This window comes from Erpetoichthys calabaricus, chromosome 17 (assembly GCF_900747795.2).
Source record: "Erpetoichthys calabaricus chromosome 17, fErpCal1.3, whole genome shotgun sequence".
Classification (NCBI taxonomy): Eukaryota; Metazoa; Chordata; class Cladistia; order Polypteriformes; family Polypteridae; genus Erpetoichthys; species Erpetoichthys calabaricus.
In genome coordinates, this window is record NC_041410.2 from 59,726,532 (window position 1) to 59,752,895 (window position 26,364).

A 26,364-nucleotide genomic window follows, 5' to 3' on the forward strand; every position below is an offset into this window, starting at 1 on the left:
CTAGCGAGCAATTCGCCACGCTAGTATTTAGATCTGGCAGTGTAATGCTGACGGTATATGGACCCAAAAAGAAGAAGCCTTTGATTTCAGTCTGTAACAGCCGGTGTAAAGTTTTGCTACCTGTAAAAGATATCGCTGAAGGGGAAATTCACATACTCCAGCAGCATACTGATAAAAAACAATAAATTCAAAATTGATAAAAATGCAGGTATAACAGACAATAACTTTGTATAATGTTAACGTTTACCCCCCGAGTGGAACTGAAGAGTCACAGTGTGGGGGAGGAATGATCTCCTCAGTCTGTCAGTGGAGCAGGGCAGTGACAGCAGTCTCTTGCTGAAGCTGCTCTTCTTTCTGGAGATGATACTGTTTAGTGGATGCAGTGGATTCTCCATGATTGACAGGAACCTGCTCTGCCACAGATGTCAAACTGTCCAGCTCCATGCCTATGATAGAGTTTGCCTTCCTTACCAGTTTGTCCAGGCGTGAGGCGTCCTTCTTTATGCTGCCTCCCCAGCACACCACTGCGTAGAAGAGGGTGCTCGCCACAACCGTCTGATAGAACATCTGCAGCATCTTATTGCAGATGTTGAAGGACACCGGCCTTCTAAGGAAGTATAGTCGGCTCTGTCCTCTCTTGCACAGAGCATCAGTATTGGCAGTCCAGTCCAATTTATCATCCAGCTGCACTCCCAGGTGTTTATAGGCCTGCACCCTCTGCACACAGTCACCTCTGATAATCAAGGGGTCCAGGAGGGGCCTGGGTCTCCTAAAATCCACCACCAGCTCCTTGGTTTTGCTGGTATTCAGGTGTAAGTGGTTTGAGTCGCACCATTTAACAAAGTCCTTGATTAGGTTCCTATACACCTCCTCCTGCCCACTCCTGATGCAGCCCAAGATAGCAGTGTCGTCAGTGAACTTTTGCACGTGGCTGGACTCCGAGTTGTATTGGAAGTCCGATGTACATAGGCTGAACAGGACCGGAGAAAGTACAGTCCCCTGCGGCGCTCCTGTGTTGCTGACCACAATGTCAGACCTGCAGTTCCTGAGACGTGCATACTGAAGTCTGTCTAGTTCACAATCCATGCCACCAGGTATGAATCTACTCCCATCTCTGTCAGCTTGCTGGTGAATCGTGTCTGCTTGGTATCTTGTTGTCACTTAATATTTTTGTTATTCAGTTTCATTCTTGAATAAAATCACACTTGTCTCATTTTTTGTGAAAGTGTTTATTTTATATTCCTGTAAACCCTTGAATGTGATTGAATCTGTCTCTGCCTCTCTCACAAACGCACACACACATTCATACGTACATGAAAACGTCACTATTTGAAAACGCTATTGTTATGGTGTATAAAATCTACAAATTATTTTCTATATTTTTATTATTATATTTTGCTCAATCCCAACAAAGATGAATTCAGATGTAGGAGGTATTATAATGAAAAGGCATATCCTCTTCCCTTACACCTCACTTTTATAAGAGTTGTTCACAGCATAGTGCTAAATTGGTATTACAGCCTGGGAAAGGAAGACTGAGCAGATACCTCAAGGCTATTGATTACTTTATGGATGGACATCTGGGACAACAATTTGGTTTATAGCCTGGGAAAGACGGACATGGCAATGTTTTAGGTAACATCAAAAAACTTTATTATCTGGGAAAAGATAGATTAAAGGATTTGAGCAAAATTCATCCATCATATTGACAGACAGCCAATCAGGTGCATGCAACAATTATGTTTTGTGAAACCACGGCATGAAACTTTATAATAAATATGCCTCATTTGGGGCGGCACGGTGGCGCAGTGGGTAGCACTGCTGCCTCGCAGTTGGGAGACCTGGGGACCTGGGTTCGCTTCCCGGGTCCTCCCTGCGTGGAGTTTGCATGTTCTCCCCGTGTCTGCGTGGGTTTCCTCCCACAGTCCAAAGACATGCAGGTTAGGTGGATTGGCGATTCTAAATTGGCCCTAGTATGTGCTTGGTGTGTGGGTGTGTTTGTGTGTGTCCTGCGGTGGGTTGGCACCCTGCCCAGGATTGGTTCCTGCCTTGTGCCCTGTGTTGGCTGGGATTGGCTCCAGCAGACCCCCGTGACCCTGTGTTCGGATTCAGCGGGTTGGGAAATGGATGGATGGATGCCTCATTTGAAAGCAACGTCAGAAGAAGAGAAATAGCGACGACAGAAGAGTGACGTCAGAAAAGAAAACAAAGACACGTGTGACCAGTTCTCATCAGATCGTCAGTTAACAGCATTTTCATGAACATCGATTGCTAAATCAAACGCCGCCCTGGGACTTTCATCCTTGACATCACTGATTTCTTTCAGTAAGCATTTTTTAAGACTATTTTATCCAGACTTTACTATCAATCTTAATTTCTATTGCTTATTATTGTTCTTTAATAAATAGTAACTTGTTTTCATCTTTCTATGCTTCGTCTTAATGTCTAGAGTGATTGAAATAATAATGTAGATTTCTTTGAGCACCTGGTGCAGCCGGAGATTTGCCATTACCTCTGTACTGCAAGGTTTATTAAGGCTGCAAGTGAGAGCTCCACTCAATAGTAGGGAACAGAACGTAAAGTAAGGCATTCTTGGCTGATAAATGGCCTACAGTCAACAATGCTGAGTCTTTGTATGTTTTGATATTTTCTTGGAGACCAAAAGTAATATTTAGGTCAGAGATCTTTTTAAAATATCATATGTTATTCGTGCTGATAATAAATAAGTCTCTTGCTGTGCTGAGAGAGTGACAAATTGTGTTACTCTTATAGCACTTATGTGGTTTAAAGTGCTAAAAGTTAGCCAAATGTGTGTGTGTCATTCGTAGGGCACTGTTGTGGTTAGGGTCTGAGTGTGTGTGTGTATCTATGTATGTGTGTGTTATTATTTAGGGTGTGGGAATAGACCAATCCAATAACGAACCTGACAAGTGTAAGGGGTAAACAGATGATAACACAGCTATGCCATTTGAACATGAGTTGTCATTTAAACATTTTTTTTTGATCTTCCCTGTACTATAAGAAGTATGTCTGCATTTTCAGTATCATGTACCATAACGCGGAAAAGCAACGGCTGCAAATTCCGAATGCAAAATACTCTTGAGACAGACTTGCTGCACTGGAAGATGGATGCAGAAGGAATAATATTAGAATCGAAGGTCTCTCTGAGAAATGTGAAAGTCCAAACCCAGCATAGCTGAACTATTCTCTGAAATAATTGGAGACGACTTCAGACATCGAGACAGCAGCAGCTTACCACATACGGGGCATCAAATACCTCTAAACCTTGGACTCTTATCATGCGTTTTGAAAAATTACAATCTAAATTACATATAATGTTACTTCTCAGACAGAAACAAGAGATTATATTTGAAAATAACCACATTCGTGTTTTCCCTGATTTCTCACCCTCAACAGCTGCTAAATGTGGCGCTTTTTACAACATTAAACAGCGCTTACGGAAGGATGAGATCAGATACAGCCTCTTGTTTCCTGCCAAACTGAAATTGGACATTCAAGGCAAGCACTACATCTTTACCTCTACAGAGGAAGCAGACAAAGAGAAAAGTAAACTGATCCCGACACTTTTTTGAAATACGATCGTGAGTCGCATCCTGCCATGGCATAGAAAAGAAGATCATACTGGCTGTTTGATCTGCTTGCTTATTATACTGGTACCGCAATTATACATCCTTTTCCCTTCTCTGCCACTTTTTGTTTATGCTTTAATTACAATATATGCATAAAAAATTTTTTTTCATATAAGCGGAGACAGTTTAACATCATACCCTTGGTTTATTTGTATTAGGTCTTAAAATGCTTATCCAGGGCTACTTTTTAACATCATTCCATGGGTTCACTATCTCCAGATTGTTTAAGATTATACTTTATGTTTATAATATTTGGACTGTGTTGTCAATAGGTATCTAAATTATAATCCTTATGCACCATTGCTGGGGGGCTTATTCTGTTTTGGACATGCCCTGTCTCTAGGTATGTAAGAGGACTGGGACTTTGTAAAGTGTGGTTCAGCCTCACATGGTGAGGCAAAATGGGGGGGAGGCAGGGGGTCTAGGGGTGGAGAGAAAGAGAGCAAGCTATCTCTAATCTATCCTTTTAATCCTTACAATTATAATTGCCAATGTAACAATAGGCTTCATGGCAAAGCTCTCTTATTTTTAGTTAAGACTACAAAATGACATCAAACATTCAGAAGCAAAGTCTCCATGACCAAACAGTTAACTTTGTGAGTTGGAACGATAGACACTTGGAATAAGCTACCAAGTAGTGTGTTAGACAGTAAGACTTTAGGGACTTGCAAAACTCAATGTTTTTTTTGGAAGAAATAAGTGGATAGGACTGGCGAGCTTTGTTGGGCTGAATGGACTGTTCTCATCTAGATTGTTCTAATGTTAAAGGTCTAAATCACGAACATTAGAACAAAGTATTCTCTCACCTAACAGGTCTAAAACACTAAAATACGGGGTAAAATTCCGTTACAACAAATATCTTTACAACAAAATTTTCATTACAACGAAGTATTTTTATGGTCCCGACAGTTTCCCCATATGACACGAGTCTATAGAAATCTCGTTACTATGAAGTACATTCAGCAGATACTTTCATTACAACGAAGTGCCCAAAAGAAATTGAAATGCCTGAATGAGTCATCCACAGAGCAGTCTTCTGTAGTCACAGCTCAGTTGCGCACAACGATCCCCAAACTGAAACATTGTAAAAAAATCAATAAATAAATAAAAAAATAAAACATTCTTTCTTCGAATTTTCCTCATACTGTTTTTTTTGCTGTTTTTGTTTTCGGTGGTTTTCAGTGATACCTTTTGCTTATTGCTCGTCAACATTTGAAAAACATCCATTGGAATTTAACTCATTGTCACTCTCCTATACAAATGTCAGACACGATAAAACGATAAAAGTTCATATTAGAAATAAAAAACTTTACCTTTACATTTTTGCAGCTCTCGATTGCGGTAAAAAGAAAAAAAAGACGTTGCCAATGAATTCGGAATTTTGTCATCGACACTTTCAACTTTCTTGAAAGACAGAGCAAAGAAAGAACAAAAATCTCGGGTTGCAAATGTATGCAAACTGCTGCATTTGAAGATGTCCAAAATGACATTTTTATGTAGTTAAGTGATGCTCGTTCAAGAAACATTCCTATTAATGCAGCACTCATTCAAGAAAATGTGAGGTTTCTAAACTCTCTTGGGACCTACCCCAACTGGACAAAACGCTGAAGAGCATCCCAAAGTGTGATCACCGCGTCTGAGGAAGACTGTTTATCCTTTGCTAGGGAAGCAGTAGGCTCACAGCTGTGCTGTGGCTCTTCACCGAAGCAAACAGAAAAGATCTCGACGGGTGATGCAAGGAACATTGTATATGCAGGAAACAGTATTACTTGGCCATTAACATAGCCACAACCGTGCCTGACTGCTGTGTCTGTGTATAGGAGAGTGACAGATCCCGCTACAATAATAACCCTGCTGTTCCTGTTTCAAGCTGAATAAACATGGTTTTGCTATGGTACTGAGACTCAGCCTCAAGTTTCTGGGGTGTTTTTCTCAAACCCCGTCATAAGTTAATGTAGCACATTAAATGCTTTGTGTTAAGTGTTCCCCGATCCAGTTGTTAATCGCTACGTGCTTCTTAAACTGACTTCCTCTACACTAAGAGGAGGCGCAGGTAGCAATCGCCGCACAGAATACATTCACTTCATGATATTCCTGCTCTCTGAAAATTTAGAATGCTAAGATAAATACTTGATATTATTTTCAGGATGAAATGCATTAAAGCAGGTATTAAACATGCACGGTAGTGTGGCGGTAGTGCTGCTCTATCACAGTAAGTGGTCCCCAGGTGTACGTTCAGTGTAGAGAACTTTATGGCAGGTGTGACGAGGCTCCAAAAAACTGGATGTATGAATTGGTATCGCACAGGTTTAACTTAAATATTGTGTAAATGCTGGGTTCGTGACCTGGTGTTCAGAGACACGAACACAGAATTCAAAGGATGTTAAACTGAGCAGGCTTTCTTTATTGCATGCGTGCTGTCTCTGTATGACGTACCAAACCCCCAGTTCCTATTCTTCCTTAATCTTTCTCTACATAACCAATCACCACACGATAAACGTCTTTGTGAAATTAAAACTAGTTATAAACTTAGACCACGGAGTGTTCAGAACTTTAAAAAAAAAACTTTGTTATACATGTTTAATTATGCCATCCATTCAGGGTTGCGCCCATCCCAGCAAGCACTGTGTGCAAGGCAGGAGCAAATCATGAATGGGGCGCCAGCACATCGCAGGTGAATATGAGCAATACATACACTAGCAGGGTTAAAATAGCATAACAAAACCTCACATCCTACATGACTTTGCAAGGAAACAGATGCATGCCGAGTAAACCCACCAGAAAAACATGCAAATTCAAAGCAGGAAACACTCGGGACTCCATTGCTGCGAGGCAGCAGTGCAACCTCCACGCCACCGTGCCCCCACATGATTAATACATGCTTTAATGCATTTCATCATGAAAATTATATCAAGTATGTATCTTAGCATTCTAAATGTTCAGGGAGCAAGAATATAATGAAATTAATGTATTCTGTGTGCTGCCTGCACCTCCTCTTAGTGCAAGAGGAAGTCAGTTTAAGAAGCACATATCGATTAACATGGCTCCGGGAACACTTAACAACAAAGCATTTAATATGCTACATAACTTATGTCGGGGTTTGAGAAAATCTAGTAAATTAAATATTCATTTTAAGATGAAGGTTAGTTTACGATATTCTACTTTAATGACAAATTACGAGAATAAAGTTGACATATTGACGTTAATCTCGACAAACGGCGAGAATAAAGTAAACATGTTGTCACACTATTACACAGTACCCAGGTACATTACACAGTATTGGAAAAAAATAAAAGAAGTACAACTTGGCTTGCAGTATTATCCAGTAGTATAGAAACAGTATTCACACATTTGAACATAATGGTCCATCTCCAGACAACAGACGTGACTCCTTTTTCCAGCAGAAGTTCTTCTGTGTCGTCATGTTCAACTTTATCGTCTGCTACAGCTTCAGTTTCGGAATGTTCTCTGTCCATTTTTACTGCGCAATACCTCCACTACCGCATGTACTCCGTTGTATGCGTGTTTAGCGGTGTAGCAGTGAAAAAGAGCCCCCACGCAACAAAAACACATGTACTCCGTTGCATGTGTGTTTAGCGGTGTAGCAGTGAAAAAGGTCCCCTAAAACAGTTTCTCGCTGCGCCACATTCTGAACATTGTTTAGGCAATTTAAACCAGTGTTGTGGTATAAGAAAAATCCATATCATTAACAAAAATAAAAAACAGTTTTCGGTATGAACCGGTATACCGCCCAGCACTGGCTGGAAGAATTAACATTGTTAAGATGAATATCCTTCCTAAGCTTCTTTTTTTATTTCAAAACATTCCACTGTACATCAATAAATCATTTTTTAAGAAATTAGATTCAACCATAACCTCATTTATTTGGAATTCAAAACATCCACGTATCCAAAGGGCAACCCTGCAAAGGCCTAAGGCGGAAAGTGGCATGGCTCTACCTAACTTTCAACTTTATTAGTGGGCAGCAAATATACAAGCTATAAAAATATGGACATGGACACAAACAAATGAACATACACAGGCTTGGTCCGCAATAGAAATAAAATCCTGCAATACTTCTTTATATTCCTCGCTTTGTACTCCAATAAGTACAAGTCATCGCCAATATAATAAAAATATTTTGTTGTAACAGAAATTTTGCTATAATTAATATGGGGAAAAAACGTATACTATTGTGACCAGGGTCACTAGCAATTCACACAGCAGCAGTGAAATTGCAGCTACGCAGCTGTTCTGCTGCATCTGGTAAACAGTAAACCAAGGCCAAAGTGATTGTCCTCTGCAGGATCAGGCTTACCGCACAACGTGTTCGACGCATGATGTTTAGAACATTTAACACTGGGCTGTCAACCTGGTCTTCCTCACATTCTTCTGTTCTGCCCCAGCGGTAACTGAGCTGTTGGTGTTCCTCTAATCTGAAGATGGGAGCTAAAGCAGGACAACTGACCCCGTGTCGCAGCTCCTATCTCATGTGAGTACTGAAGCTATAGCTCCAATTTTGATTGAAGACTTGAGACTGTGCATGCCTTCTCTATACAGTAATAAATTACCTATATTTTCTTTGGAAACCTGGCCTCGCCTTCATGTCTCATATGCAACACTGTGACCAAAGCTTTATGATACCTGTTTAAAAAATCTGCGCTTCTAAAACTGCAAAAACTATTTTATTTGAAAATTAGATGTTAGGTGTAACATTTTTTTTTTTTTAATAGAAATACAGGTATGAATACAGAATGAAAACATCTGAGATGGTAGATGCAACTTTTTTTTTCCCCCAGAGTTGTTAATCGCAAAGAAAACTTTGAGAAACTCGAACTGTACAGCATTTGCACGTGACACAACTACCCACACAGACATTCGGTGGTGCACTTACTCAGAATTTGGCTATACCTGTATGAGGTCACGCCTACACTCTCGCTGAGCCTCTCTGTAACTGCCAGAGACTGGAAATTTCGCAACAGACTGTCACTTTCTTTTGGTCCAACAAGAAAGAGGCAGCCTGTTGCATGGGTCTCGAGAATCAGCAAAAGTATAGGTGCAGCATTAAGTATTTTTTGCATCACATTATTATCCTCGGTGGCTATTTTTAGTTGAAAAAACGTTTGTTATATTGAAATTTACACTTCATTAAAACAAAATCCGTTAAACATTATGTTGTATGAACCTTTGTCCAGACCAACAAAAGAATTCATTATTCTGAAAATTTTGCTACTTTGGTATTTGCTACATTGACCTATATAATGCATTTGATAAAAAAAAAATCCCTCTTCCCCATAAACAGAATTATTCATTAAAAATACAATGATCTGCCTTTAAACCTTATTAAAGGAAAGATAAATACTTTAAAAGAAAATTACGAAACAAGGATTAACTAATAATTAGATCCTGCTAATCCAACAGTTTAACAACTAAAAAAGTTAATATTATTAAAGCAAAAAATTTGTGTAAATTACTGAAATTTTGTGCGGTTGGAGTTACCTTTGAAACAATTCTTCTTTAGGTGAAACATGACCTTTTTCTGCATTGCACTGCTCTTCATCACCTGCACAAAATGAAACAAAAAAGCTTAACTTCAGCACAAACATAGCTCATTAATATGAATTGTGCTCTCATTAACTAAACTATCACTTTACATGATGCACTACAAAAAATAACACACTTAGAACAATAAAGATGATTTTGCTAAGTTACCTAATAACACATCCACAACCTTTTATTTATATAAAAAAAGCATTGTTATAAGGGAATGCTATATAAAGAGATCAAAGTGTATGTGAATCTAGGTATCTTTATTTCACAAATATGACTGCTTTAAGAATCAAAAACTATGTGTACAGATCTTCTATTTGCAGGAATATAAACACACACACTAGCAGTCCTCGTGGCTTGGCCCTGCCTGGCTCCCAACTCCTGACGTTACGTTTCCCCCTCCCCTTGGCCAGCACCCCCTTTCTTGGATTAGCGCAAATATATCACTCCTGCAAGTGAACTATGATTCTAAGCGCGATGAGAGAAGTCGCAAAATCAACCGGAATGTTCAAATTCTAGAAAAAAAGCCAGAACTAAACCCGTTAAGTAGTTCTCTTGTGAAAAGAGGACAGACATATAGACATTGCATTTTATACTTTTATATTATATATATACAGTACTGTGCAAAGGTTTTAGGCAGGTGTGAAAAAATGCTGTAAAAAAAGAATGCTTTCAAAAATGGAAGTGTTAATCATTTATTTTCATCAATCAACAAAATGCAGTGAATGAACAAAAGAGAAATCTAAATCAAATCAACATTTGGTGTGACCACCCTTTGCCTTCAAAACAGCATCAGTTCTTCTAGGTACACTTGCACACAGTTTTTGAAGGAACTCGGCTGGTAGGTTGTTCCAAACATCTTCAAGAACTAACCACAGATCTTCTGTGGATGTAGGGTTCCTCACATCCTTCTGTCTCTTCATGTAATCCCAGACACACTTGATGATGTTGAGATCAAGGCTCTGTGGGGGCCATACCATCACTTCCAGGACTTCTTGGTTTTCTTTACGCTGAAGATAGTTCTTAATGACTTTGGCTGTATGTCTGGGGTCGTTGTCCTGCTGCAGAATAAATTTGGGAACAATCATACGCCTCCCTGATGGTATTGCATGATGGATAAGTATCTGCCTGTATTTCTCAGCATTGAGAACACCATTAATCCTGACCAAATCTCCAACTCCATTTGCAGAAATGCAGCCTCAAACGTTCAAGGAACCTTCACCATGCTTCACTGTTGCCTGCAGACACTCATTATTGTACCGCTCTCCAGCCCTTCAACGAACAAACTGCCTTCTGCTATAGCCAAATATTTCAAATTTTGACTCATCAGTCCAGAGCACCTGCTGCCATTTTTCTGCACCCCAGTTCCTATGTTTTCATGCATACTTGAGTCGCTTGGCCTTGTTTCCATGTCGGAGGTATGGCTTTTTGGCTGCAACTCTTCCATGAAGACCACTTCTGGCCAGACTTCTCCGGACAGTAGATGGGTGTACCTGGGTCCCACTGGTTTCTACCAGTTCAGAGCTGATGGCACTGCTGGACATCTTTCGATTTTGAAGGGTAATAAGCTTGATGTGTCTTTCATCTGCTGCACTAAGTTTCCTTGGCCGACCACTGCGTCTACAATCCTCAACGTTGACCATTTCTTTGTGCTTCTTCAAAAGAGCTTGAACAGCACATCTTGAAACCCCAGTCTGCTTTGAAATCTTTGTCTGGGAGAGACCTTCCTGATGCAGTATAATTACCTTGTGTCTTGTTGCTGTACTCAATCTTGCCATGACATGAAACTGTCTTCCACAATCTCACCTTGGTAGCAGAGTTTGGCTGTTCCTCACCCAGTTTTAAGCCTCCTACACAGCTGTTTCTGTTTCAGTTAATGACTGTGTTTCAACCTACGTGTGACATTGATGATCATTAGCACCTGTTTGGTATAATTGGTTGATCATACACCTGACTATAATCCTACAAAATCCCTGACTTTGTGCAAGTGTACCTATAAGAATTGATGCTGGTTTGAAGGCAAAAGGTAGTAACACCAAATATTGATTTGATTTAGATTTTTCTTTTGTTCGCTCACTTTGCATTTTGTAAACTGATAACAATAAACAATCATTTATATTTCTGAAAGTATTCCTTGTTTACAGCATTTTTTCACACCTGCCTAAAACTTTTGCACAATACTGTATACTGTATATGTATATATATGTATGGGCAGTTCCACTGTGCCTTGCCACTTGTAAAGCTATTGCACGGGAACCAGTAGGGGTCTTAGCACGTCGGCATCCCTAAAGAAGTCCTTACAGACCAAGGGACACCCTTTACCTTGGAGACATTCAAGGAAACGGCCAAGTTACTTAAAATAAAGCACTTAAAGGCCGCAGTGTATCATCCTCAAACCAACGGTCTTGTCGAGAGGTTTAACCAGACTCTCAGGCAAATGCTACGCAAGGTGGTCAGCACGGATGGGAGGAACTGGGACCAGCTCCTCCCCCTCATGCTCTTTGCCTATCAGGAAGTCCCACAAGCCTCTACAGGGTTCTCACCTTTCGAATCGCTTATAGATATAGTAATCCTTCGCTATATCGCGCTTCGACTTTCGCAGCTTCACTCTATTGCGGATTTTATATGTAAGCATATTTAAATATATATTGCGGATTTCTGCAGACAATGGGTCTTTTAATTTCTGGTACATGCTTCCTCAGTTGGTTTGCCCAGTTGATTTCATACAAGGGACGCTATTGGCAGATGGCTGAGAAGCTACCCAACCAGAGCGTGTATTACGTATTAAATAAAACTCCTCAAATATATTGTGAGCACGGGGGCTGTTCGCACCCCTGGAGGATATGGCTGCTCCTCAAAAAACACTGAAAGATTACCTTCACATTGCTCCCTTCCTTGCTGGGCTTACATGTGGCTGCTTTATCAAGCGATATGCGTCCCGCACGGTGCTTCGCATACTTAAAAGCTCAAACGGCACGTATTGATTTTTGATTTGTTCATTTTTCTCTGTCTCTCTCACTCTCTCTGACATTCTCTGCTCCTGACGGAGGGGGTGTGAGCAGAGGGGCTGTTCGCACACTGGCCTAGAAGATACGGACACTCCTCTAAAAAATGCTGAAAGACTACCTTCACATTGCTCCCTTCCTTGCAGCTGCTTTGTCCGGCGGTGCTTCGCATACTTAAAAGCCAAACAGCCCTATTGATTTTTGATTGCTTGCTTCTCTCTCTCTCTCTCTGACATTCTCTGCTCCTGATGCGCACTCCTTTGAAGAGGAAGATATGTTTGCATTCTTTTAATTGTGAGACGTTAACTGTCATCTCTGTCTTGTCATGGAGCACAGTTTAAACTTTTGAAAAAGAGACAAATGTTTGTTTGCAGTGTTTGAATAAAGTTCCTGTCTCTCTACAACCTCCTGTGTTTCTGTGCCAATCTGTGACCCAAGCATGACAATATAAAAATAACCATATAAACATATGGTTTCTACTTCGCGGATTTTCACCTTTCGCGGGGGGTTCTGGAACGCAAACCCCGCGATCGAGGGGGGATTACTGTATTATATATATATATATATATATATATATATATATAGGGGAGATACTTTGAAGTCCCATGAGACTAAATGCACGTCACTCCCTACTTACAAACAATTTCTCGGAGACACTTTAACGTCCCGGGAGACAAGGAAGTCAGACAACAGGACTGCTGCCGTACAGGCTTTTTAAATGATCGTCGCCCAGCGCAACATGCAGGTCGGTAGCAGCAGCTGCAAGCTGCATCTCCTTAGCGTGCGTTCATATATATTATATATATATATATATATATATATATATATGTATGTATGTATGTGTTCCTGGTTAAAAGCAAATTCAGAAAAAAAAATATAGAAAAATTTTTTTTTTTTTTATTGATGCAATGTTCATAAAGGCAACCCTCTCCTTTTGCCAAGTTTCCTCACCTGTTTTGGTGCTTTCCAATGCCTCTTCCACATTCTGACTCTCCGACAGCTCCAAGAAACCAGAAACTAACTGAGAAGATTCTATAGAGAAAACAAAAACATTTTACAATAAAGTTGTAAAAATACCATTACAAAATATACCATGAAGTGCCTATTACATTCATTTATGTATTATCTCCCTCCCAAGTCCCAAGCTCCCTGCAGGTGACCTGATTGGGTTACCATATATGAGGAACACTGCCACCTAGCACATAGGGGGTAGAACCAATACCAATCCTCATTTCTTCTCAGTTCTTCCCTTAACACTAGAATCCATGAAGCCTATTAAAAATGTTGTAATGCGAGGCCCACATTAAATTCCTTCACACCTCTTCATCAGTGTCTTTGTTTTGGAAATGTGTCAATCAGCACAAGCAGAAAGCAGCCTGATATCCCATCCCCCATCAATGCAGCTGAAGTGAGATGCAAAGTTCTCCCAGCTCAAGTCTGCGTATCTGAGTGTGACTTTTTTCGTTGACTTCAGGGATTCTAGTGTTAAACATACTGGACAGGAACAAAACTATTTCCTTGTCACATCAGTCAATCTGCTTGCATCATTGTGCTGGCATCTTTTCCAGGTAATGAAACAGCCTCTGATCCAACCGGGTTGCCGGTTCGCCTCCAAAAAAAAGTATATTTTTTGTTTACGTCTATAAAGTTTAGCAAATTTAAATCTGGCTACGCTATTTCTGCTACTGATAAAAGACTGGCATCTTTCAGTTTGGCCTTTCTACTTGTGATACTTTTATTCTTACATTGAGGAGACTGCTGGTTAATTTAGCAAATATCATTTAACAGCTTTTCAACACAACTTTCATAATATTTGTTAAACTGCTTAAACAGGCAACAGAAGGGCAATGTTTATCTCAATGCCAATGGCGATTATCTATATATATAAAATCCCTATGTGCGTCCAGGTGTCTGTGTGTGGGTGTCTTCTGGTGAAGTGCGCATGCGCGGGGCACGGTGTGACGGGCGATATTACTGTCAGAGAAAGTTAGAGGCGTTTTACGGAAATACAACCCAGTATTACTGCGAGAGGAAATTAAACGTACACAATACAGTGACGCATATTATAGCCACATACAAGCCAGTATTACTGACAGAGGAGATTAAAGGCATATTACCAACGTACAAGCCAGCGGACGTACAAGACGGTATCGTTCAATAAGGGTGCGCACAAAAAGGCGAGCCTCAAAGGGCGACCTCAATTAGGCGCAGCGAATAAAGGCGCGCGTAAATAAAGATCTGCACCTTTGTTGCTCTTCACATATTCCAGAGCCATTTGAACTAAATTATCTACGAATGCCTTTATTCGCCGCGCTCAATTGAGGTCGCCCTTTTGAAGCTCGCCTTTTTGTGCGCGCCCTTATTGAACAGAGCCGTACAAGACAGTATTACTGTCACAGAAAATGAAAGGCACACAATACACGGCAGCAGCCCACAAAGAACGGTCAGCTCAGCAAGTAAACATCAACAAAAGAAAGGCTGAAAGAAAGAAAAATACGACCAACAAAAAGAATGAGGCCAAAGTCCCTTGCCATTTAATATAGACTGTTCCTACTAATGTTTATGCACTACTGTTCTAGCGCCCGTTATTGTAACGGGCTAAATGACTAGTATTATATATAAACGTCTACGCGTGGAAGTCAGTCAGTCTGTGTCTGTCCGTCCGTCCGTCCATCTGTCTGTCTGTTCGTACTTCCCAGAAGTCAGGAGTGAAGTCGTGGTAAGGGCTCCGCCTCGGAGGAAACCGAAAACTCGCTTAGCCGCTAACAACACAAGCAAGGCCAACACGTCAACAAAACAAAACCTCAGAAGAAAGACAAAGTCGCTTAGCCGCTAACTTCGACAAAACGGTATCCCTTTTACTTTTCCTCCCGCCGCTAATGCACAAGCGAGGTAAGCACATCGGCAAAACGAATCCTCCTAGGAGAGAGACACCCAGCGGAGTTCCTTTCAATTACCTCGCCTCTTTACTTTTTCATTTTTTTCCTGACGATTTCAATAGCTTCTAGGACCCCGGGCTTTTTACAGCACAGGCTTACACTGCTAGTGTAATATAAAGGCATATTTGAAGGGCCATGTTGCTTGGCATAAACCTACATCATGATACTGAGACAAACAGAGGCAGCTAATGATCTGCTACATGAGAGGGTATGGAGGCTTAGCTAAAAAAACGAGAGTATGCGGATGGAGTTAACATGACTGTAGCCAGGGAGTATCAGTGTACATCATAGTACTAAATAATCACACAAAAGACAATTATTAGATGTTACTGTTAAAATGATTTTCAAAGAACTACCAAGGATTGGCATATAGACTAGTGTTGGACTGGTGCTAAAATTTTGACTTCAGCATCAATACCACCTTTCAGATTTCAGTATTGGTACCAAAACAGTTTCACAGCAAATAATGAATAAATACAATACTCCCCCATCTTGCACCTGCCTCCCTTGTCAGACACAGTATCGCACTGCTATCCCCTTGATATCATAAAGTATGTGTTGACACAATCGGGTAGTGGTGCATCTCAATCATGTTTAAACAAATGGGTGGTTCAGGGAGTCTCCTGTGAAGTCTCTAGCAATGGTGGAATGTCTGTCAAGTCTGGATTGTATCACAGCAAATAGGGGATGGGGCCTTGGTCCCCAGTGAAGTTGGAATCATGTCGAAATATGAGGTTTTGTGAAGTCACTTGCAATTATATGCACATGTTTTCCTCGACTACTCCACTGAATGTCAGAGAAAGGGTTTGAGTGAAAAGCAGACACTTATTTCTGGTACCAAAAATCCCAAAATGTTAGTACCATTCCATGTAAAACTTTGGATTTTTCTGCGCAACCCTAATATAGACTAACCAATCAGGCCATTGGTTCATGTGTTGGCATACTTTTCCAAGCTGCTGAATTCAATGAAAACAAGTACATATTAGCTTAATCGAATATATTTTAGTGTTTTATGACAGACTCACATTTTGTGAGAATTATTGCAGCAAAAGAGACAAAATGGCATTAACAAGATAACAGCTATCAGCCTCTAATCAAGCTGCTAGCCAACACCCCAAGCAAAGGGAGCTGGAAAGGCCAAATGCTTAGATCTGCAGAGTATCTATGTCACCCTTGATGATTGTTTATCGTAATGGAATTTATCCTTAAATATTTTGATGCTGTTGTTGAAAGCTCTGCTAGACTTTGTGATGCCTGATTGTATTGATCACGTCTATAGTTAAGTAAAAAGATGTATGAGCTCCTTCTTGTCATTACTCCATCTTGGGAACTATGAGAGGCACACACATTGCAAATATACAGTTACTCAGGTTAAGAAGTCTCAGAGGTGCAACTGTCCATTTGCTTACAGGCTAAATGGTAACCAGAGGAGGGACTCTAGGATAAAGTGCTAGTGTCTCTTGTATGTGGTGTGGTCGAAATTTAACATCTCATTAAAGAAAGAAACATCATCTAACAGGACAACTCATTAATCAGGCAGGAGAAAAGCTGTTTATTGTATCTTTTAATTACTCCTCAGCAAAATGCCTTGGAGGGAACATTCTTCAAAAAGCAGTCTGGTACAGCCTGGTCAGAATGATCATAATGGTCCGAGAAAGAAAGGATAGAGGTTCATTTTATAAACTACTGAATTTACCTACAGTTTCGATCAAAACATATATTTTACTCTGTTTGGTTTGTTGGTTTACACCCAAATGATTTATATAAAATAAAAGTCTATATTATATTATATTCTGGTTCTTTATGCTTATAGTACATCTGCTGATTTCTTAGTCATCCTTCAGTACATTTTGTATATTACATCAGCCTTTCTTCTGGTACATTCTTTATTTACTTGACCATCTTATATTTCAGTGTACATTTTATTGTTCACTTGATCTTTATCTCGTTTCTAACATTTATTAACCATTTATGCTATTTCTTTGAGATGAATGCTATGTTACCCTAAAAATATTCTTCCACAGTGGCCAGTAACTCTGAGGTGAGAAAGAAGGAAAAACCAAACATGTGACTCATACTTTGCCCATAATACAAACAAACAACTTAAAACTACAACAGGTCAGTGTCACTAACATTTTATATAGAATTCTCCCTTACAACATGTCATTGTTGTTATTGTATACATTCCTCCTCGGGCAGACGTGGAGTCAGCGAGTGACATCATCCATTCCGCTGTTGCTAAGTTACAAACGCAGCACCCCGAGGCACTTGTGCTAATCGCTGGAGACTTTAACCATGTGACGCTGGACAAAACATTGCCTGCATTCTCCTAGTATGTGGACTGTAACAACCGGGGAAATAAGACTATTGATTTACTGTATGCAAACGTTAAAGACGCATACAGCGCCACCCCGCTGCCTGCGCTTGGGAAAGGAGATCATAACCTGGTTCAGCTTCAGCCTCACTATAAACCAAAAGTTAGAGTCCTACCTGTAACCACACGATCATTCAGGAAGTGGACCCCGGAGGCTGAGAATACTCTGAGAGAACTTTTTGGAACTACAGACTGGGATATCCTGCAGGGATCTCATAATGAGAACATTGAGGAAGTTGTTGACTGCACTACTGATTACATCAACTTCTGTATGGACATTGTAGTTCCTGTAAGAACAGTACGCTGCTATGCTAACAACAAGCCATGGATTACAAGTAACATCAAGGGCCTTTTGAATCAGAAGAAAAGGGCTTTTAAAGACGGTGATCAGCATGAGCTCAAGCGCATGCAGAAGGAACTCCGAGTCCAACTCAGGGCGGCGAAGGAGCAGTACTGGAGAAAGCTGGAGCAGAAGTTGCAGAATAACAGCATGAAGGAAGTGTGGGATGGGATGAAGATCATCACTGGCTGCAGCTCGAAGCGGGGTACCACCATTGAGAGAGACGTGAAGAGAGCAAACCAAATGAACAACTTTTTTAACAGGTTTGACCACCCTAACCCACTCTCACTCTCACCTCGGAGTACTGCACCCTCCACACATCCTTCTGCTGATACCAGCATAGGAAAAACATCCCCACCCATAATAACAACAGCACAAGTGAGCAGAGAGCTGAGGAGACTTCGTGCCAGCAAAGCAGCGGGTCCAGATGGAGTATCGCCACGACTGCTGAAGGTCTGTGCATCGGAGCTGGGGGGTCCTCTACAGCGCATCTTCAACCAGAGCCTGGAACAGGGGAGAGTCCCGAGGCTTTGGAAAACATCTTGTATCACCCCAGTCCCAAAGGTATCACGTCCTAGTGAGCTCAATGACTTTCGGCCTGTTGCTCTGACATCACATGTGATGAAGACCATGGAGAGGCTGCTGCTTCACCACCTTAGGCCACAGGTTCAACACGCCCTTGACCCTCTGCAGTTTGCATATCAGGAGAAGGTGGGAGCGGAAGATGCCATCATCTATATGCTACATCGATCCCTCTCCCACTTGGACAGAGGCAGTGGTGCTGTAAGAATTATGTTTCTAGACTTCTCTAGCGCCTTCAACACAATCCAACCTCTGCTCCTTAGGGACAAGCTGACAGAGATGGGATTAGATTCATACCTAGTGGCATGGATCGTGGACTATCTTAAAGACAGACCTCAGTATGTGCGTCTTGGGAACTGCACATCTGACATTGTGGTTAGCAACACAGGAGCGCCACAAGGGACTGTACTTTCTCCGGTCCTGTTCAGCCTATATACATCGGACTTCCAATACAACTCGGAGTCCTGCCATGTGCAAAAGTTCGCTGATGACACTGCTATCGTGGGCTGTATCAGGAATGGGCTGGAGGAGGAGTATAGGGACCTAATCAATGACTTTGTTAAATGGTCCGACTCAAACCACCTACACCTGAACACCAGCAAAACCAAGGAGCTGGTGGTGGATTTTAGGAGGCCCAGACCCCTCATAGACCCAGTGATCATCAAAGGTGACTGTGTGCAGATGGTGCAGACCTATAAATATCTGGGAGTGCAGCTGGATGATAAATTAGACTGGACTGCCAATACTGATGCGCTGTGCAAGAAAGGACAAAGCCGGTTATACTTCCTTAGAAGGCTGGCTTCCTTCAACATCTGCAATAAGATGCTGCAGATGTTCTATCAAACAGTTGTGGCGAGCGCCCTCTTCTACGCAGTGGTGTGCTGGGGAGGCAGCATTAAGAGGAAAGACGCCTCACGCCTGGACAAACTGGTGAGGAAGGCAGGCTCTATTGTTGGCATGGAGCTGGACAGTTTAACATCTGTTGCAGAGCGAAGGGCGCTCAGAAGGCTCCTATCAATTATGGAGAATCCACTGCATCCACTAAATAATGTCATCTCCAGACAGAGGAGCAGCTTCAGCGACAGACTGCTGTCACTGTCCTGCTCCACAGACAGATTGAGGAGATCGTTCCTCCCCAAACTATGCGACTCTTTAATTCCACCAGGGGGGGTAAACGTTAATATTTAACATTATACATAGTTACTGTCTGTTTTTTTCACCTGTATTATTATCATTCTTTAATTTAATATTATTTATTGTATCAGTATGCTGCTGCTGAAGAATGTGAATTTCCCATTGGGATTAATAAAGTATCTATCTATCTATCTATCTATCTATCTATCTATCTACTCTACATGGATGTATGACTGCCCATATTTTCCCCAATGTGACCAAGACCATGGGGCTTGATTAAAGGAAAAATTACTCCATCCCATGCACTGTTTGAAATGAGGACAGGAAGGACCCACTGCACTGCACTGCCTGCCCCTCAATGAACTGATGGACTGTGGATTGGCTGCTAATGCCCTTACTCTTACCTATACAGGTGCAGCAATAGTAAATGAGTCCAAGGTCAGGGCTCTTATAGATTTCGGGAGTAGCATATCCATTGTTACTCACTGATACATGCTTCTGCGACAGTACCTGGCAAGACTAGTCTTACCAGGATTCATGGGGAAACCGTTGGCAAGGGACTGCTGAATGTGTGATAACCTACCAGGGAGAAACTCAAACCTTAACAGTGGCTGTAATCTGCAGTCCACCTTATCCAGCATATTTGGGTGGGACTGGTGTAAAATAAAAGCAGTATAGGCCTGGCCGTAGATGTAGTATCCCCTTTATCAAAATGTCTCCATAGTATGTACTTCCCATAGTCGACAAAGAAAGGATGAGTCCACCCAGTGTGATGCAGCCAACTTTCTTGTGTCTATGGCAAGCACTTCAGTAATGGCATCAGTAGAGATAATGGGGCCTTTTCATTGATATTCTCCACAAGAGGATTGGAGCTGACTCTGTGGGACCACTTGAACATTCACCCTAAGGACAAAATTTATTGTGGACTTTGTGGATTATCCTAAATGTTATTCAGAGAATATTCACTTGTGACAAGTAAACTCAAAAAATATTACATGGGAACTTGTGAAGGTCTTTGCACAAGTCAACCTCCCTAAAGAAGTCCTTGCGGACCAGAGAATGCCTTTAACCTCAGATACGTTCAAGGAAGTTGCCAATTACTCATAATTAAACATTTACAAACCTCAGTATTATCCTCATACTGATGATTTATTAGAGTGGTTTAATTAAGCGCTCAAACAAAAGCAGCATAAAGTAGTCAGTGAGGACAGCAGGATTTAGAATCAGTTACCCCCCCGCCCCCGTCATACTCTTTTCATATCGGGAAGTCTCAGAAGCCTCCACGGGATTCTTGCGTTTTGAACTGTTGTACTGAAGTGTAACCAGACAAACTGATAATTGTGATTTGTGAGTCCAATTATTTTAGCATAATGCAGCTGAAGTAAAGATAGTTCATTCAGGCAAGCTTAAGTGATTAGGGCAAGTGCATTGTTCACAGATAGTCAAAAGAATTTGAGTCTTAGAAGAACACAGTTCATATATAACATATCCATACAGTGTTTACATCCCTCCTCACGCTGACTTGGAGATAGCGTGTGACGTCATCCACTCCACGGTTGCTAAACTACAAACACAGCACCCCGAGGCGCTTGTGCTAATCTCTGGAGATTTTAATCATGTGACGCTGGACAAAACATTACCTGCCTTCTCCCAGTATGTGGATTGTAACACCTGGGGAAATAGGATTATTGATCTACTGTATGCAAACGTTAAGGATGCATACAGCGCCACCCTGCTGCCTGCGCTTGGGAAAGCAGATCATAACCTGGTTCTGCTTCAGCCTCACTACAAAACCAAGAGTGAGGGAGGTACCTACAACCACATGCAATTTCAGGAAGTGGTCTCCTAAGGCAGAGCAGGCTCTCTGAGACTGCTTTGTAACTACGGACAGGGATATTCTGCAGGGGTCATATAGTGCAAACATTGAGGGGGTTGTTGACTGCACTACTGACTACATCAACTTCTGTATGGACAGTGTAGTTCCAGTAAGAACAGTACGCTGCTATGCTAACAACAAGCCATGGATTATAAGTGACATCAAGGGCCTTTTGAACCAGAAGAAAAGGGCTTTTAAAGGCGGTGACCAGCATGCGCTCAAGCACGTGCAGAAGGAACTCCGAGTCCAGCCCTGGGCGGCGAAGGAGAAAACTGGAGTAGAAGTTGCAGAATAACAGCATGAAGGAAAACTTTTTACACTAAGCTCTTGCATAACCAAGTCTTATGTCCTATATTAAAGTTTACTTTGAACTATAGACCATGGGTGTTAACGGTTTATTTTTTATTAACTAAATTAAATTCTGTAGGCTTATTATTCAGTGACAATAAAATACTAAAATAAATAAACTTTCCATAAAATACACTAACTAATAAAACATGTACAAAAATATTTATCCATAATATATATGGGATAAAAGAAAATAAAAAGTTTCTCATAATTACAAGCTGTCATATTATTTCATTTTTAACGTGCCTAATCTGAAACCTAATTAAAAAGTAGTTTTCCATGTCCACAACGATCTGGGTAAATGTAGAATGACAGGAAATGCGAGGCAAGAAATGATGAACACATAACTAAAACAGAAACTTTTTTCATGTTCTACTAATAATTGGCAAAAAGCTGACATGAAGTGTATAATGTGTGAAGAATGAATTCCAAACATCAAATAAAAAAAGAAAAAGAAATTATTCAATTTAACTGTTGCTTTCAATGAGTAAAAGCCAAAGCTCGAATATCAATTGACAGAAAGCTGATTATGTCTGCTCGGCTGGTATAGAGGTAAGAGCTGCTGCCACGTAAGCAAAAGGTTGCAGGTTCGAGCCTGGGCTCTCCTCGTTTTGAGTAATGAGCTATTATTATTACTATAATAAAAACATACATTTGAGTCTGTAACACCAGTGGAACATTTTTGCTACTTGTATAAGTTAGAGTTTAATCAGTTTTATTCTGTCAGTCACATTCACATGGTACAACGAACTTGTTTCTCCGTCCGTCCGAGTTGATGGCATTTTTCTCCATTCTTATCACAAGAGCAGCGATGATCACAGTTGGTGCTGTGGTTGATGCCTGGTCAGAACTATTTGTTGTACCGGCAATCAATGATACGATGCCCTGTGACTGCTATCAACTATCTCGCGGCATTTGCGATTTGACAACAATGACACCCATGCAGAACATGTGAAAAATGACAGATTTGCTGCAATCTCGGACATCTGGCAACATTTGTTGAGAACTGTGTTTTGAGTTACAGCCCAGGGCAAAATTGTTACTGTTGATGAGAAACTGTTTCCAACCAAGGTCTGTTGTCCTTTCTTGCAATACATCTCAACCAAGCCTGACAAAAATGATACATTTTGGATTGCAGCAGATTTGGAGACAAAGCACATGTGCAATGCCACTCCTTCTTTAGGAAAAGATCTCAGTCATCCCACGGGAGAAAGACTTTCCTAGACTCTGGTCATAAAGCTTATGGAGCCATTTCTGGACAAAGGCAAAATTGTAAGAATAGACAACTTCTTCACGTCACTTCACAGAACTTCCACCTGCAGTTAAAGTCACTTCAGTACACAAGCCATTCTCCAAGCTAATGTTTAGATCTGACATTGCCATGCTGACGGTGTAGGCACCCAAAAAGAAGAAGTTTGTCCGTCTGCATTCTCAGTACAATGCACCATAATATGAAGATTGGGCAGGATTAGAAGAAAAAAAAAAGTGTTTAAATGACACAATGTTTTCAGATAGTGACTTTTTCATGTACTGTATGAATGTGTGTTTGCATGCGCGAGAGAGGCAGAGACACATTTGATGTCATTCAAGTGGTTACTGGAATATAAAAAAACACTTTCGTAAAAATATATCAAAACAAGTGAGCTTTTATTCAAGAATAAAACTGAATTACAAAAAATTCAAGTGACAAGAAGATACCAAGAAGACATGATTCACCAGCATTTGTGTGTCTGCTTATATCCCTTCAGCAATATCTTCAACTGATAGGAAAAACTTACCATGGGTGTTGCAGACTCAAATCAAATGTACATTTTTATTATAGTAGTAGTAGTAATAATAACAATAACAATAATAGCAGCTCACTACTCAAAACAAGGAAAGTCCAGGCTCGAACCCGCAACCTTTTGCTTAAAAGGCAGCAGTTCTTACCTCTGCACCAGCCAAGCAGACGTTTCTACTTTCTGTTGATTGATATTTGGGCTTGGGTTTTTACTTATTGACAGCAACATGCATATTGAATAATTTATTTTTCTTTGGTTATATTCTTGAATAAAACCACACTTGTTTAGTTATATCTTTTTTGAAAAAGTGTTTATTTGATGTTTAGACTTCAGTCTTCACACATTATACACTTCACATCAGCATTTTGCCAATTATTAGTAGATGAAAAAAGTTTCTGTTTTAGTTATGTGTTCATGTCAACATTTTCTCATTCGTAGTATAACATGAAAAAAGTTTTTTTTTTTTTTTTTTTATTGTGTTCAGCATTTCTTGCCTCACATTTCCTGTCATCCTACATTTACCCAGATCATTGAAGAGAAAGAACACGCATGAAAGGTATGTATTCCAAATAACAATATTATTTACCCTATACAATTTAAGGCACTTCACACCCACGTAAAGAGACTTGAGCTGGGAGAACAGATAGCAGGCTACTTGCTGCTTCTGCTGATTGACATATTTGCAAAAACAAAGATGGTGATGAAGAGGTGCGAAGGAATTTAAGGTGGCCCGGCATTACGACTTTTTCATAGGTTTCAGGGACTCTAGTGTTAAACAAGCTCACTGTCCAAACTTAAGTGGTGTTTGTTTTAATTTAAAAGAAAACAAAGGTCTGAATTCCTTAAAGTAGCTTTTCTTGCCATTTGTCTATTTGCACAGGATAACTTCACCAATTACTTTTTCTTATTTATTTCTCCACTTTCTTTAAAGCAGAGGCTAACATACAAATCACCTCTCATCCACTGATAAAACAAGTCTCTAGCTGCTTTTTGTTTACACTGTAGGAAGGTTGTGGCAAAAGGAAAAAAAAAAGTACATGTGCTGGCTAAACCACCGTATTACCTTGTGTAAAGGAGCACTACAACTAAATTTCCATAAAGCTTAGAAAAACAGGGGTTTTGGTGATCAGTCCTTTTATCTATCATCTATCGAGTCTTTTTTCCATGGAAATAGACTGATTCCGATTGCCAGCCAATTGACTGGAGCATTCCTACAAGCCATGAAATTAAATAAGATCTGTTATTGTCAAGGATTAGTGTCTAATTATAAGCAAATGGGGTTAAAGAAAACCCTGCAGCCACTGGACCATAAGAGCAGTGAGGACCAATGTTACTTACTGCTGCTCTACAGGATCAACCTGTCTTGGCACAGCCTGACTCACTGCTCTCCTTCCAAGGTCTGACAGATGCCAGTGGTCATGGATTCGAGGATGTAAAAGGATGGAAAATAATGTGTCATTGCTTATGCCTCAAGGTCTCTCCAATGGCCCGAATACAACTACTCAACAACAGAAAAGAATGCTGTGCGGACAGTGCAGAAATGGTGACACTACCTGTAATGGGTTCTGTTTGAAGTGTACACTGACCACCGTGGTCTGACCTGTGAATTAAAAAGCGCAAACAAATTATCTTGGTTGGGATATTTAAGTCCGACAATTTTATTTTCAGGTGATCTGTTTCAAGGGTTCTGATAATGTGGTTCCCGATGCAATACCACAAGTTCCAGAACCAACTTAAACATACTGGATAGTCATTGTTTCACGTAGGTAGTCTGGTTTGCCACTTGGCCAACAGGACCTACCCAGGTTCAGTCAAACAAACTAGCGTGCCAGTATGTTAAAAACTGCCACAATGAGAGGGAAAGGCGCATTTCATTTCATGAGTTCCAGAGGTTATTACATTGTTGTATTCAATCTAAGCACAGGGGCAGTCAATAGCAACTTGTTGTCCCAAACATCTCAATCTAGAATTCCTGAGATACTGCCAAGACAGCTCTTTTGCAACTGTCTGGTTTGTAAATGACAGAATAACCCACCTGGTTTAACTGCAGAACTCTTACAATCCACATCAGTGACTACTATGGAGGATTTTAGGAGCTGGTCTCATGGAACCAATGACAACAAGTATGAACAAGCTCTTACTTGACAGAGGTGAAGAATTATTTTATCAAGTAGGCGAAGCAATTTGCCTTAGCTAACACCAAACAAGAGAAGGCTTTGCTGTATTCTCAAAGACAAGATCTTTATTCAGGGGGTTGTAAAAAAGACTGTTGTCTCTGACAAAGACACAAAATTTACCAGCTCGGCTACTGAAAAGTTGGGGGTACAGCATATGACCAACAGTGTCCGCCAATCCCAAATCAACATGACTGAGTGGGTTCACCAGACCCTTAAAACTATGATGACATCATTTGTCAGGAATCACCATCAGAAGTGGGATCAGTGTCTTCCCAAGCTCTGCCTCACTATTAAACACTGCAAAGCATGAAGTGACAGGTGAGACCACCGCAGTGCTGGTTCAGGGTTGACAAATTCAGGATCCACTTGAAAGAATCATTTCCACCTATCTCACATCCTGACTCTGATCCAGATAACAACGTCTACCAACCAGAATTACTTATGAAATAGTTTCAGGAGAGGATGGTGAGATGTCAATGCCCTACAATAAAAAAACACAAGTGAAATACTCTGTTGGAGACTTCATCTGGTTGTGCTTTCAGGCTGTCTCCAAAGTCACATCATGTTTATGCCAGAATGGTTTAAGCCATCAAAATGATGATTTTTTT

General features: G+C 40.7%; 1 protein-coding gene across 9 annotated transcripts in view; it reads right to left on the reverse strand.

The window, feature by feature from the left end:
• Positions 1-26,364, reverse strand: part of tp53bp1 (tumor protein p53 binding protein, 1) — a 476,929-nt gene that overhangs the window by 260,981 nt on the left and 189,584 nt on the right. For all 9 annotated transcript variants that reach the window (XM_051920203.1, XM_051920206.1, XM_051920208.1 and 6 more), the window contains 2 exons: positions 13,157-13,237; positions 9,150-9,213 (listed from right to left, as the gene is read on the reverse strand). In XM_051920203.1, the coding sequence (XP_051776163.1) occupies positions 9,150-9,213; positions 13,157-13,237 (145 nt within the window). The remainder of the gene's footprint in view (positions 1-9,149; positions 9,214-13,156; positions 13,238-26,364) is intronic.